Below are 12,802 nucleotides of genomic sequence, written 5' to 3'. Positions count from 1 at the left end.
GTAGCTTACTCACACACTTCATCCAGAGGCTGGTGAAATCCTTTCCAGCATCCAGCTGTTCCTGGTTCATGAGTTTTTGGGGGAGAGGGCCCTTTCAGTTGTTTATGTTCCTCTGAGTCCCCCCCTCATGGCTCCAGCCTCACCTCATGGCCGAAGAGACCGCCTCCTCGCCCGTCCTAACTTATATAGCCCCCGTGCCCTCATTCACCTGGTCCGGTGGAGGCCAGCCCCGGTTGGCTGTCAGCCAACCAATTTGAAATACATCACCTGTTACCGGGCAGATTCCAGCCCACCAGGTAGATGCCCCTCACCCAGGTACCAGTCCCGCAGGCAGAGGGAGCAGGTTTCCCCCCTCCCTCAGAAATGCAGCCAGCTCAAGTTACCTAAAGAGACAGGGTAAGGGTGTGGTCTCCTCTGCTGGGCCCACCCTACTCAAATGGTCACAGCACAGAGATATTATCACATTGTCACAGGGCAGAGATTTTGGGGAGAAACCAAGGTGGCTTTCTGCCACAGTGCCTATAATCCATAATATCTGATCTCTCCATCCTGCATTCTCCAATGTGATTTCAGATGCATCTGGTGCAGTAAACGGCTGCTTACGCTCCAAAGTATTTTGTAATGTCCTGGTGCAAACAGTGTCTTGTTCAAACCAAGTTTGTGTTTGTCTGAGACTTACCGTATTTTTCGGACCATAAGACGCACACAGTTTTTATGGCAGGAGAGACTATGTGTGTTCTGGCCGGCCATTTTTATTGCCGGCTCCCAGCCACCGGCACGGGTGCCGGCTTCCGGTGTAAACAAGCGGCGGATGTCCCGCTCGGGCTCCGCCGCCTCCACGGGCAAGCTCCGCCCCGTCTCCCCGGGACACAGCATAAACAAGCGGTGGGTGTCCCGCTCGGGCTCCGCTGCCTCCGCGGGCAAGCTCCGCCCCGTCTCCCCGGGACACACACCTTCGGACCATAAGACGCACCCTCGTTTTCCCCCCACTTTTGGGGGGAAAAAAGTGCGTCTTATGGTCCGAAAAATACGGTAGGTTAGTTCTCTACTCTGAACCAAAAACTCTCTGGTTTTGGCTACTTTATTCAAAAATCACTTTCACGTAGAGAAGGGATAACACCTTAAATATGACATTTCAATTTAAGTGCATGGGGGAATGTTTGCATTAGAGTCTTAGATCTGAACCTGGCATATGGTTTTGGTTCTAGCTCTAGAATAGTTCTGCTTATGTCTCTTTTTGAAGGGTAACAGCTTCAGATGATGTAAAGTAACAAGAGGAGGTGATTTCTCTTTATCCTTCTCTCAGACCTCCTCTGTAATCTTCTTTCTAAAATCTCATGCCTTTCCATACTACATCTGCCACCACAAGTCATCCCAACTTTCTACCTTGCTCAGGTTTATAAACTATATATCCAGATGTATTTATTTCTGTTTCGAATATTGAAATAAATGTGTAATTAAATGCGAAACAACCACTTGCCAGGGTGATGCCTTTTGCCTCCTCATGTGACATCTATATTTATATCAAATCTTGTTAGACCCCAAGTTCATGTGGCACCCAGCGACTAGGGAGATGATGATCCAATTGTGCATGGATCCGGTTACTCATTAGCCAGAGCAAGCAGGGAGCGAACACCAGCACACATTGCTCACAGCAGCTTTATTCAGAATGGAGACAACTTTGGACAAAGGTCCCAAAAAAACAACAAACTGGGGACCTGCAATGAACAATAGTTCTTTCCACATTTATATACTTTGATTTATGGTCATAAACTTTTCCATCCCCACTCCTCCTATGGTTCCACCCATACTTCCCCCACTTTCAAGCTCAGCCTTTGTTTACTGTTTGCTTCATTAGCATGGAATTGCCTATGCATTTTACTCATTTATATGCCTTTTTGCTATGAGCGCATGTCCAAGGCCATGAACTTACTTCTTCAATCAATGGGTAGACTTTGACCAAAACTTGGAAGCTTCTTCACCAGTCACCATTCACCTTTTTCTATATGTTCATTTCAGTTACATGTTATCTTCCACATTCCTATCTGTTTTTCTGTCCCAATTGTACCATCTTCCACATTCCTAAAGTTTCACCTCCTTTACAGCACACAGACTCTCTTGAAAATGGTTGATACAGTTAAGATGGTTACTTAGCATAAGCAAATGGCTGGCTTAGCATAAGCATTCACAAGCAAAATCTGTTTGTCCAAGCATCTTGCAATAGACTTTCAATATATCATTCTGCCTTGTGGTTAGCAGCTTTGCTAGGCCCCAGGTCATGCCTTTATTCAGCTGCAAATCCATTGCTCCCCAAGATCTAAATATTGTCACCCTAACAAATCTCAAAACAGGAACTCGCAAAATCAAAAAGTTAGGGTTGGAAGGGACCTTAGGAGGTCATCTAGTCCAACCCCCTAAAGCAGGACTATCCTCAACTAGATCAACCCAGCCAAAGCTTTGTCCAGCCAGGTTTTGAAAACCTCCAAGTGCCAGTAAAGAGTAGTTCTTTCCCAAGCCTTCAGACTACCACAGGCTGCACTCTCTGAGCTGTCTTTCAGGAGCTACAGCCATCCTACTTAGGAGATAGTCCCTCAGCAGCCTCCAGGGCCTCACTGCCTCCTCAGCCCTGGGCCTGGGTTTTGTGTATCTCAACCCAGCCCCCTTCTAGGCAGTGACTCTATCATTAGCCCCCATTAGCACCTGCAGCTGCTCCTGCCTTCTTAAAGTGACAAGTGCTCCAAGCAGTCTGCCACAATACTATTTGCCCCAGCTCCACGTGACCGTGATGGAGATCCAGGCCCTGGGGGAAATGCGAAGCCCCTGCGGGGAGAGAGGGAAAGAAGAAAGGGGCAGTGGGGGGAGCCAAGGCCACCATAGGCCATACCCTGTGGTTGGAGGTGGGGAGGGTTGTGGGAATCCTATGACCCCAGCTGACTTCCTGCCCTTTGGGCAGGGGGCTGGACTCGATGATCTCCCGAGGTCCCTTCCAGCCCTAATGTCTGTGAAATCTATGAATGAGGAAATGCTGGATGAGTCATCTGTTTCCCCACACCCCTGCCCTCCCCTGCTGAAGCCTGGAGCCCAACCAAGGTGCCAGTTCTCCTCTTCTTCCCCCTTGGATGCTTAGGAGAGCATGTGCCATTTAATGGGATCATAAATCTGCCTAATTGACACGTCCTTGCTGTTTTGTCAGGGCCATGCTGCACTCCATAGGAGATTTGAGCCTAAGCATAGATATCACAAGTGCTTGAGCATAAACAGCTCCTCCCCACACCAGGTACTCACAGAAAGGCAGTGATAGTGTTTATTGAGCTCAGCAGGTAAAAGAGTAAACAGCAGTTTTTGCTGAGAGCACCCCCAAGTCAAGACAGGAGATACCACACAGCTGTGTCTGACAGCTGCTACAGGAAGGAGAAAAAATCGCCCTCTTGTCAAAAAAAACCCCAGACTTCCCTCCCACTACCAGATAGAGACACATGCAATGGAAGGATTCCCATGTGCGAACTGTTGTCTCTGTTGCTCGGCTCTTGCTGCCAGGGTGACTCCCGGGTTCTGCTCCTGAACATGCTGGGAAACAGCCCAACAACAAGTTTCCCCCTCCCCTCTGCTCCAATCCATGGGTGAGATCCAATGGGTGCCAGCCTATTCCCATCTTCCTGGCACAGGACCTGCACCTTTCTAGCTTCTACCACAGTGCCCTAACCACCAGCCACAGGTTAGGCATAATTCCACCTCTCCCCCCCAGCTCCCCACCCAATTATCTAGTCCAGAGGGGGAGCTAGGTAGGGCCAAATAGAAGAAAACAAGCAAAAGGGCTGTGTCCTCTGCTTGGGAAGGCAATTATCTGTGTGTTCTAGCTTGAACCATTGTTTCTAATGAGGCAGAAACTTCCCTGTCTAATAAATATTAAATGCAGGGTGCAGTGATGTAGGGGGCAGAGTCCAGTGCTGCATTTGGCAAACAATTAAGCACTTTCTTATGTCTCCCTTTGACCAATATAGCACCTTACCATGACAAAACTGCTGATATCTTTATAGTTTTGGAAAATGGTGACAACTAGATAACTGCTGGAGTGTCAGTAGAGGGTCTGAATTCTCCCCCATGTCTGCACTCAGTTACTACAAGAAGTGGGGGCAATCAAGGCGCTAGCTATAGCTGATCTTGTATCTATCCAATCCAGTGGCAACTACAGCAGCCTAGGGGCTAGTTTAATTTATGGCATGGATTGCCCCAAGGGTTCCCATGGGATTTGCCTGCTTCCTCTCTGCAGAAAGAGGGTTTGGGGGATATCTGGCACAGAAGCTGCCACTGCTGTGCTATGTACTATGTCAGAGGAATTCTCTGCTGGAAAGCAGCGGTCAGAACCCTTTCCATGAGTGGGACAAAAGAGGAAAGCTGCTCCTGGTGTTTAAAAGCCAGGACTTTTTGAGAATTGCAAGGTTGAGACCCACTACATTTAAGGCCTATAAAAGAAAAAGTCAGTGCTCCTTTAAATTATTGTTCTCATCAGGAAAATGCATCTAACCATAAAAATAATAATAATGTAATGTTTCATTTTCCTGTTCCTAGATGTTGCTTGCAACTAGCAGTAAAATAGTTAAGAATGAGTGACTTTAACAGACAGTTTGTTATATTTGTCTGAAAGGCGTGTGTCTTCTGGATTTACAAGACACCTTTACAATTATTATAACTCACAGACTAACTAAAATATGTGTTTTCCTTCTCTTGTCAGTTTAACTTGTCAGTGTTTCAGTTATTTGGGTAAAGTCAGACTTACTCTTTCCTGGATAGAAAGAAGCCCTGATAACATATCACCTTACATACCAGTCTCTCTATGGGCTTCAGTGGGATTTTTCATGATCGTAAGTGTAGGCATCACTGAGGTCAGAGCTGAAATGATTCTGAATGTTGAAAAGTTTTCCCCACTCCCCCTCCCAGTTGACAGGTGAATGGAAAATCTCTTCTGAACAGGTCTCAAGTTGCAGCAACAGAGGTTTAGGTTGGATATCAGGAAAAACTTTCTCACTAGGAGGGTGGTGAAGCACTGTGATGGGTTACCTGGAGAGTGCTGGAATCTCTGTCCTTGGAGGTTTTTAAGACCTGGCTCAACATAGCCCTGGATGGGATGATCTAGTTGGGGATGGTCCTGCATTGAGCAGGGGGTTGGCTGGACTAGATGACCTGAGGTCCCTTCCAACCCTAATTTTCTATGATTCTGTGATTTTATGAAGAAGATTAAAAAAACCCCCAAAAACCCTTCACTTGTACCAAAGGAGGCTCTGTAAGGACCTGGATTTTCAAAAATTATTCACTTTCCAGAGAGTCAGGCTAATTATATCTCCTTAATTTGTCTGAATTCTTGTTTATCTCTAAAATGCGTAATCACTAGACTCATCTCCCATTGGTGGGGCTGTGAGGCTGGCTGGCATACTAGGTCAGAAGTACCCTGAGCTTGGATAAAAGCATTTCATAAATAAAGAAGGCATTTTACTCTGTTGAAGAAGTTCCTGAATGATACTGAAGCCCTTTGCTTGAGTCAGAAATGCATGCTGCTGATCAACTGGGTGTGACCTTTCAGAGGCACTTCAATATCATCATGATTTTTCCAATTACGGCTAGAGATTGGCAGCAGAGATCAGAGATGTGACAGCCATTGAAATGACTGAGTTAACATGTCAAGAATCTATTAAACCAAGTTTTATTTTATTAAAAAAGCACTCATCTCATCCAAACCAAAAGGGCATATTAGGCTGTTTGGGTTTCTAAGCAATTGCATTAGAGTGGCAAAGAGTTTTGCACCTGGATAGGGAGGGAGATACCACAGTACGCTGTCCAGCTGCTGTCTTCTCAGCTCCTTGTGAGGAGCTGTGGATGGGTCAGGGCCATATCCTGTTGGCAGCACACCCCTAGACAGAGCAGCCCAATCTAAGGGACTGTCATACCTCTGTCCCAGAGCTGGGCAATTATTTCAGCTGGAGGGCCACTTAATGAGTTTTGGTGAACTATCAAGAGCTGTACACACGAAATCTTTAAGAAGATATAATTCTAACAAATTATAGATAAAAGCAAATCATATACTTAAAATAAAACATCTACTCTAATATATTTTAATTCTATTTAAAATAATTTTTGCCCGGATTTATGTTTTTTAGTAGTCTATATAGAGGTGATTGCATAATAGCTTAATATGAAGTCTTTTCTTGTATACTGTGGGGGGCGGGGGGAAGGGAGGGCGTGCTGCCCATGCGCTAGGTCCCGGGATTGGAGGGAAGGAGAAGCGGCTGGGGGGCAGATGCAGCAGAGCTTGCCTGGGGAGTGTGATGCAGGTGCAGCTGCAGCTTCCCCTCCCCCCCATCCAGCCTGCAGCTGCCCCCACAGCATTCCACATGGGGGCATGCCCCCCCCGCAACTGCCCAGGGCAGCCCATGCTGCATTCCTGCCCAAACCCACCCCCTGCCCACACCCACAGCTTCCTGGCGGGGCTGCTGCTGCAGCTACCCAAATACTGCTTGGCTCCTCATGCCTCCAGTGGCTCCTATCCCTTCTGTGCCACTCCAGGCAGCAGGTAACATGGGAACCTGTGCCAGGAAGCAGATGCCTAGCCAGGGGGGAGGAAGAAGCTGCAGCCAGGTGGCCCTGCCCCAGCGCATGGGGCTCCAGCTCCTGGCTGCCTTCCACCCACTCAGCTACCAACAGTGGCTGCTCATGACATCAAGCAGGCAGAGTAGGTGGCTGTCCTGGGCAGGAGTGGACGAGGTCTGACCCTATGTGGCGCGCCACAGTGGCAGCCATGGGCTAGACACTATCAGTTGGCAGGCATCTGTCTGTGGGTCAGATCCCATTAGTTGATGGGCTGAATCCGGCCTATAGACCATATTTGCCCTTCCCTGCTCTACTTCTTTTCAACAAAGCGAGTTTTCAGCCCAGGTTAAACTTTCCCTTTCCTGTATCTTCCAGGTGTCACTACCTCATGGAAATCCTTTACTGAAGGGCTATCTGTGAATGGCCTATGCAGACCTAGCGGGATCAAAATACCTATGTCCAGTGGCATCTGGAACAAGAAGGACAGTGAGGGTGCTTAGGTCACTGAAAAGTAGAGGTGCACTGATAAAGATTTCCTTGGCTGATACCGATAGCCAATGATTAACCAGCCATATCATAGAATAGAAGGACTGGAAAGGACCTGTAAGATCATCAAGTCTGGTCCCCTGCCATGGGCGGGAGGTAATTGGGCTCAAATGAGCTCAACGAGGTGCTTGTCCAGCCTCCTTTTGAACGCTGCCAGGGATGGCGACTGCACCACCTCTGCTGTGCGTGTGTTCCAGCCTCTAGATACCTGGATGGAAAATAAGTTTTTTCCTTATGTCAAGCCTGAACTTTTTCTTGAGTAGCTTGTGTCCATTGGTTCTCATCCTCCCAGGGGGTGTTTTTCTGAAGAGTTGCTACCCCTGGGCTTCACCCTTTACTTGCTTGTAGGTGGCTATCAAGTCACCCCTCATTCTTCTTTTACTCAGACTGAACAAGCCCAGTTCCTGATGTATCTTCTCATAGGGCTTATCCTCCAGGCCCCTGATCATGTGGGTGGCCCTTCCCTGAACCATTTCAAGCTTATCCACATCCTTCTTGAAGTGAGGTGCCCAGAACTGGATGCAGTACCCCAGCTGTGGTCTTACCAACGCCAAGTAGAGGGGGTGTAGCACCTCTCGGGATCTACTGGCAACACATCAAGTGCTTTTCATCAGGAGAGAAAAAGGATAGCTTATGCTAAATAACAAATGAGCTTCATGTCTGTAATTCCCATGCTCTAGGTCATGTATTATTACCAATTCCCATCCTGCCTCCAGGTGAATCTCTTAGGTGTTTTGTGCCTTGGTTTCCTTATGTGCAGTGGAGAATAATGCTACCTACCTCAAAAGAGTGTTTAGGCTTATTAACTTTGTGAAGCATGTTGAGACTTGGATGGGTGGTTCTGGAGCAGGGGTGGGCAATTATTTTGGCTGGAGGTCCGCTTAACAAGTCCTGGTGAGCTGTTGAGGGGTAGCCCCACCACTTGGCAGGTGCCCTACCCCCTGACCACCATCTTGGGACCAGAAGTCCCACCCCCTAGCCCCTGATCTTTGCCACTGGACGTTCTTCCCCTTGCCCCTGGAAGTACTCCTTTTAGGGGGTTGCCATCTTGGAGCCAGAAAAAAACCCAAATTATATACTAAAAATCAAACATCTACTATAGTTTAATTTTAGTTCAAAAAATATTTTTCTCCTGATTTATGTGTGTTTGCTTAGTGTATATAAAGGTGATTGCATAATAGCTCAAAATAAAGTCTTACTTTATTGTACATGCATGCATACATGCGTGTGTGGGAGAAGTGTAGCGGGGTGTGGGGTGTGTTTGTAGGGCTTTCCCCATGCCCTCACCCAGGGCACACAGCCCCTGCTCTTGGCAGAAGCAGGTCGGGGCACTCATGGCTAATGGCAGACAGAGCCCCCCAGCACTGCACAGCTCCAGGCGAGTCCTAGGATCTGGAGGTGGTGACAGGGTAGTAGGGAGAGGCCAGCCTGGCTGCATCATGCAATGCTCTCGTAGCTCACCTGCAGCTCTTGGGACTTAGCTGGAACTGTGCACCGCTAGGGGGAGCCCTGCACGATAGAGCCGGTTGCCTGGCCCTGCTCCCTGCCACCACATGCAGCTCCTGTGAGTTGGCTGGTGCGGCAGGGAGTGGAGCCAAGCTGGCCTGGCTCCATCGCGTGGGGCTCCCCACCACTCCTGGCTGAGTCCCAGGAGCTGCACATGGCAGCAGGGAGCAGAGCCAGGCTGCCGGTTCTATTGCCTGTGGCTCCTAGCCAAGTTCTGGGAGCTGCACGTGAGCCCCCAGGAGTCCCACACCATGGAGACAGTCTGGCCCGTGCTTCTGCAGACCCAGGCTCCGTGCTCCCACTGCCCCACCCCAGCCCTGTGCTCCCACCAGCTCTGGCCCTGGCATGGGCCTCGTGCTCCCATCAACCCCAGCTTATGCTCCAGGCTCCCACCAGTCCTGGTGCTGGCCCTTTGCTCCCACGCAGCTGCAGTTTCCCCCTGCTCACCACCAGTTCCCTACCTGCTGCCAAGTGTGCTGCAGCAGGGACAAGAGGAGGAGCCGCTGGAGGCAGGGGGTCTGGAAGCTCCCGCAGGTGAGGGTGGGAGTGCAGCATGCTACCCTCATGGGAGTGGGCAGGGCTTGGCCCTATGCAGAGCGCAGCAGAGGCAGCCGCAAGCCAGGCCAGGTACAATTAGTTGATGGGCGCCTGTCGGTGGGCTGGATGAAATTGCCTGGCCAGCCAGATCCAGCCTGTGAGCTGTTTTTTGCCCACCTCTGTTCTGGAGAAATACTGAGGGTGATTAATGATACATGAGTTTGACACAAAAGTAGTTGGGAAAACCTGGATGGTGAGAGAGGAAAAAACTGCTTGATTTCCCCTGTCAATACTTCTGTTTACACCTGAAAATCTGTTGTTCCTCCAAACTATAAAAAGTGGAATCCCATTAGTTTGTCATGTTCATGACTGACTGCCCAGAACCATGCAAGACATGGGATTGTGAGTCCCTTCTCATTTCAGTCCAAATATTTCTGCAAGAGGCAACAACTCCCCATCAGAGAGCTGGAGGGCAGAGCCTGGTAATTAGTCAGTGTCACTGAAGACTGCTAGCTTTTGGGGTTGAAAGCTCTTGGCAGTGTACCTCCCCCAGGGCGTCACCAGCTAGGCTGTCCAGTATTGTCATCTAAAACTCTGTTTCTCCCCAGTTTCTGGTTGGAAAAGGTGGTGAAACCCCTACTTTCTGACTGGCCCTAACTAAAGTTCCCCAGTAGAAGAGCAAAGTGAGAGTCTAGTGCAGAGTATCAACAGGTGGTGCCTGCATACTGGAATTGGCATATCAAATCCTAGCATGTCTGACATCAAAGTTGCTCCCCTGTACCACTAGGTACCTTGGGGAAGGGCTTGGCAGGATTCATTTCTGGTGCCAGTGGTCTGTCACTCACAAGCCTGAAGTCACAAGCTTCTCACCTGCTCTGCAGTGACTCTCCTAATCTGCTTCCCCAAGGGAGGGCGCTGTAGAGGCCAGCTGCTAAACCTGGTGGGGATGGGGGAGGAAGTGCTTCACACTAGCAACCAGCTGTGACCCTTCTTGCAGTGAGATACCAGGGCAAGAAAGAGCAGGGTGCTGAGCCTTATCCTCCTTGGGACCAAACCCTACATCCTCCTGCTCTGGAGGTCATGAGGGCAGGAATGCAGGTGAGGTGGTCTTTGACTCCTGGGTAGAAGGAACGCAGTTTCTGATGCTGGGCAACGGTGACCTATGCCTTGGTTCTGGTGAGCCTAAAGTTAACAACCGGATGGGTGCAGGATTGCTGGTTGGATGGAGAGGTTGCCTGGGTAACAATGTGAGGTTCTTGAAGGGACCCATGTTGCCCTTTTGGGAGGGAATGCAGGGAGGCTGCATGTGCTTGCAGGACTTGAACAACTGAGTCATTTAGTGACTTTACCAAATTGGGATCATTGAGTATCTCCAAGGCAACCAACTTTGTTTTCTCCTTTCTCCCTCTAGAAACAAAGGAGGAGCTAGAAGAATTAATGTCCGACATCAAAAAGACAGCAAACAAAGTGCGCTCCAAGTTAAAGAGTAAGTATCTGTTTGCAGCGTTCCTACAGACTGTAAGCGAATGGCCTCCTGACTCCTGCACCAGTCTGTCTCTTAGCTCCCTAAAGGGATCTTGTGTACCTACTAGACTTTGATCAGTGGCTTCTGTGCCACTGAACCAAGTTCAGAACGCTATGTATGCTCCAGTTTTGCAATTATACAATGTACTCTGGCATTTATTGCTCCCTTCAGCTTTTTTTTAATGCTAAGTATCTAGCCTTTCTGGCTATGAAGATCATTTCTTAAAAATAAATTGACCCACATGGAAAATGATGCTGCTCTGGAAAAGAGCTTAAAACATGGCTGAGTGGAATGACCCTCCCTGACCATCTTGTTTGAGCTATTGCAGACTCTGGCTGTGTGGCCAGGGAACCTAGTATTTTTCCTCAGCTACCACAGCATTGAGTATTTTGCTACAGGATGATATTTCCCAGTTCCCAGCCTCATCATGCACATGGGAGGATGGAAACAGAAGATATGGTCCAATAAAGTACCATTCCTGCAAAATTTAGGCGTGCTTGGCATGTAGTCAAATTACTCAGTACCAAAGTTTGGCCACATCCTTCCATTAACAAACTGAACTCGGGTAGAAAGCTGCGCATCAGAGTTGGTATAAAGGGACTGCTTAGCATCCTGACTTCTGTGAGCAGGTTTGTTCCCTGAGGAGCTCCTCAGTCACTCCTCCCCACTAAAACAGTCTTTAAGCCTCAAACAAACAGACAAATAGGCAAACAAGTCCAGATCTTTATGCCCTGTCCCAGGCACTTGGAGGGGAATCCCCTTGATTCTGGCCTCCAGCAAAGCAGCTTTGCTCCTCTTTGTAGCAAACTGTTCTACTCGTGGCTTTCTTCTCTGCCAACTGTTCCCCTACAGCTTACCCTTCTCCCCCCTCCAGGTTTTAAGCTGTCTGTGGGATGCTCCCTTATTAGCAGAAGGCCCCGCAGCTGCAGATCCCTAATAGACCTAGCTACCCCTTCTTACAGGGACAGAGCATGCTGTTATAGTTGGGTATTAGAGAAGGAAGATCTATAAGTAGTAGATTGCTCAGTGTGGTCCCTGCCTGCACAAGATGGGTCCATGCAGGAGCTTCACTAGTATCTTCCAGTCTAATATGAAAGACCCAAAGCAACAAGCTTCCCAACCCTTCTAGTCAGAGATGACCTGCATCAGATATTTAGCTGTAACTTGTATTCATCCTGTGGGCCCTAATTATGCCCAGCTGGACTGTACCAAGCAATTACTTTATTGCTGTAGGGGTTACACCTTTCTCAGGCTGCCTCCGATGAACTGGTTGCCATCTGTAGCTTTAATATCTATTTGTAAATTGTCCTGTGCAGCCCTCAGGTTGTGTTTGTCACTGCCTTCTCTGGTATTTTTTTTTTGTTGGTATTAAAGTGTTGTGACGGTCTATATAGGCTCTGTGCATCCTGACTGCAGGAAGGGGTTAATGCAGTCCCATGGAGAGAGTCTCATTTTGGAGCACAGTGATGGAGGGGAAAGAACTTCTACAGAGCTCTAACGAGAGGGTTTGAGATGCAGAAGCTGAAAGGCCTAGTGAGCAGCTGCGGTGCTAATTAGTATCTGTATGGGCCTGCTGTTTTCACTGGCATTTGTCGGAGGAGTTGCTTCCCTCATCTTGTTCCTTTAAACAAGGCTACAGTAAGTGAAAGCAGTTTGGTTTGCCTGGGTAGCTGATGGCTGAAAAGAGTGCCCTGTGGGGTAAACTTTATATATATCCTCAAGGAAGAACTGCGTCTTCCTCTGTTAACAGAGCACATCTGAGATGTGCTTGTCTTCGGGTCCCAATGCTAAATGCATTATTCCCCGGGCACCCTCATTAGGATTACACAGAGTGGAACTACCTCCACGGCAAGACATGACCAGTATAACAGGGTGACATCCCCAGAGGTAACCAGAAGCCCCTGGAGGCCTCCAAAAATTCTCTTTTTGCCCTGCTCACTCTGGGAACAGTCTCCCCTTCATTCTCCTGCCACATCTTGATGTCTTTTATGGTTATAAAAGGGAGGCTGCCCCAGGGCTTCCCAGACCTGGTCTTGCTCTAGTGACTACCCAGTGGCTATAGTCCTTTGCCTTATGAGCTAATTGCATGGCTCCATAGCTTCCCTA

At 48.6% G+C, this 12,802-nt stretch overlaps 1 protein-coding gene across 6 annotated transcripts in view; it reads left to right on the top strand.

Moving 5' to 3' along the window:
* STX1A (syntaxin 1A) overlaps positions 1–12,802 on the top strand; it is a 295,171-nt gene that overhangs the window by 190,951 nt on the left and 91,418 nt on the right. For all 6 annotated transcript variants that reach the window (XR_016438975.1, XR_016438976.1, XM_090026130.1 and 3 more), the window contains exon 4: positions 10,583–10,657. Coding sequence is in view for 4 of the 6 variants with exons in the window: in XM_090026130.1 (XP_089882256.1) it covers positions 10,583–10,657 (75 nt within the window). In the remaining 2 variants the exon portion in view is untranslated. The remainder of the gene's footprint in view (positions 1–10,582; positions 10,658–12,802) is intronic.

The sequence above is a fragment of the Crocodylus siamensis genome, chromosome 13 (assembly GCF_052110815.1).
Source record: "Crocodylus siamensis isolate JL-2025a chromosome 13, ASM5211081v1, whole genome shotgun sequence".
NCBI lineage: Eukaryota > Metazoa > Chordata > Crocodylia > Crocodylidae > Crocodylus > Crocodylus siamensis.
The sequence above is the reverse complement of the archived record's forward strand: the minus strand, read 5'-3'. Positions and strand labels throughout refer to the sequence as shown.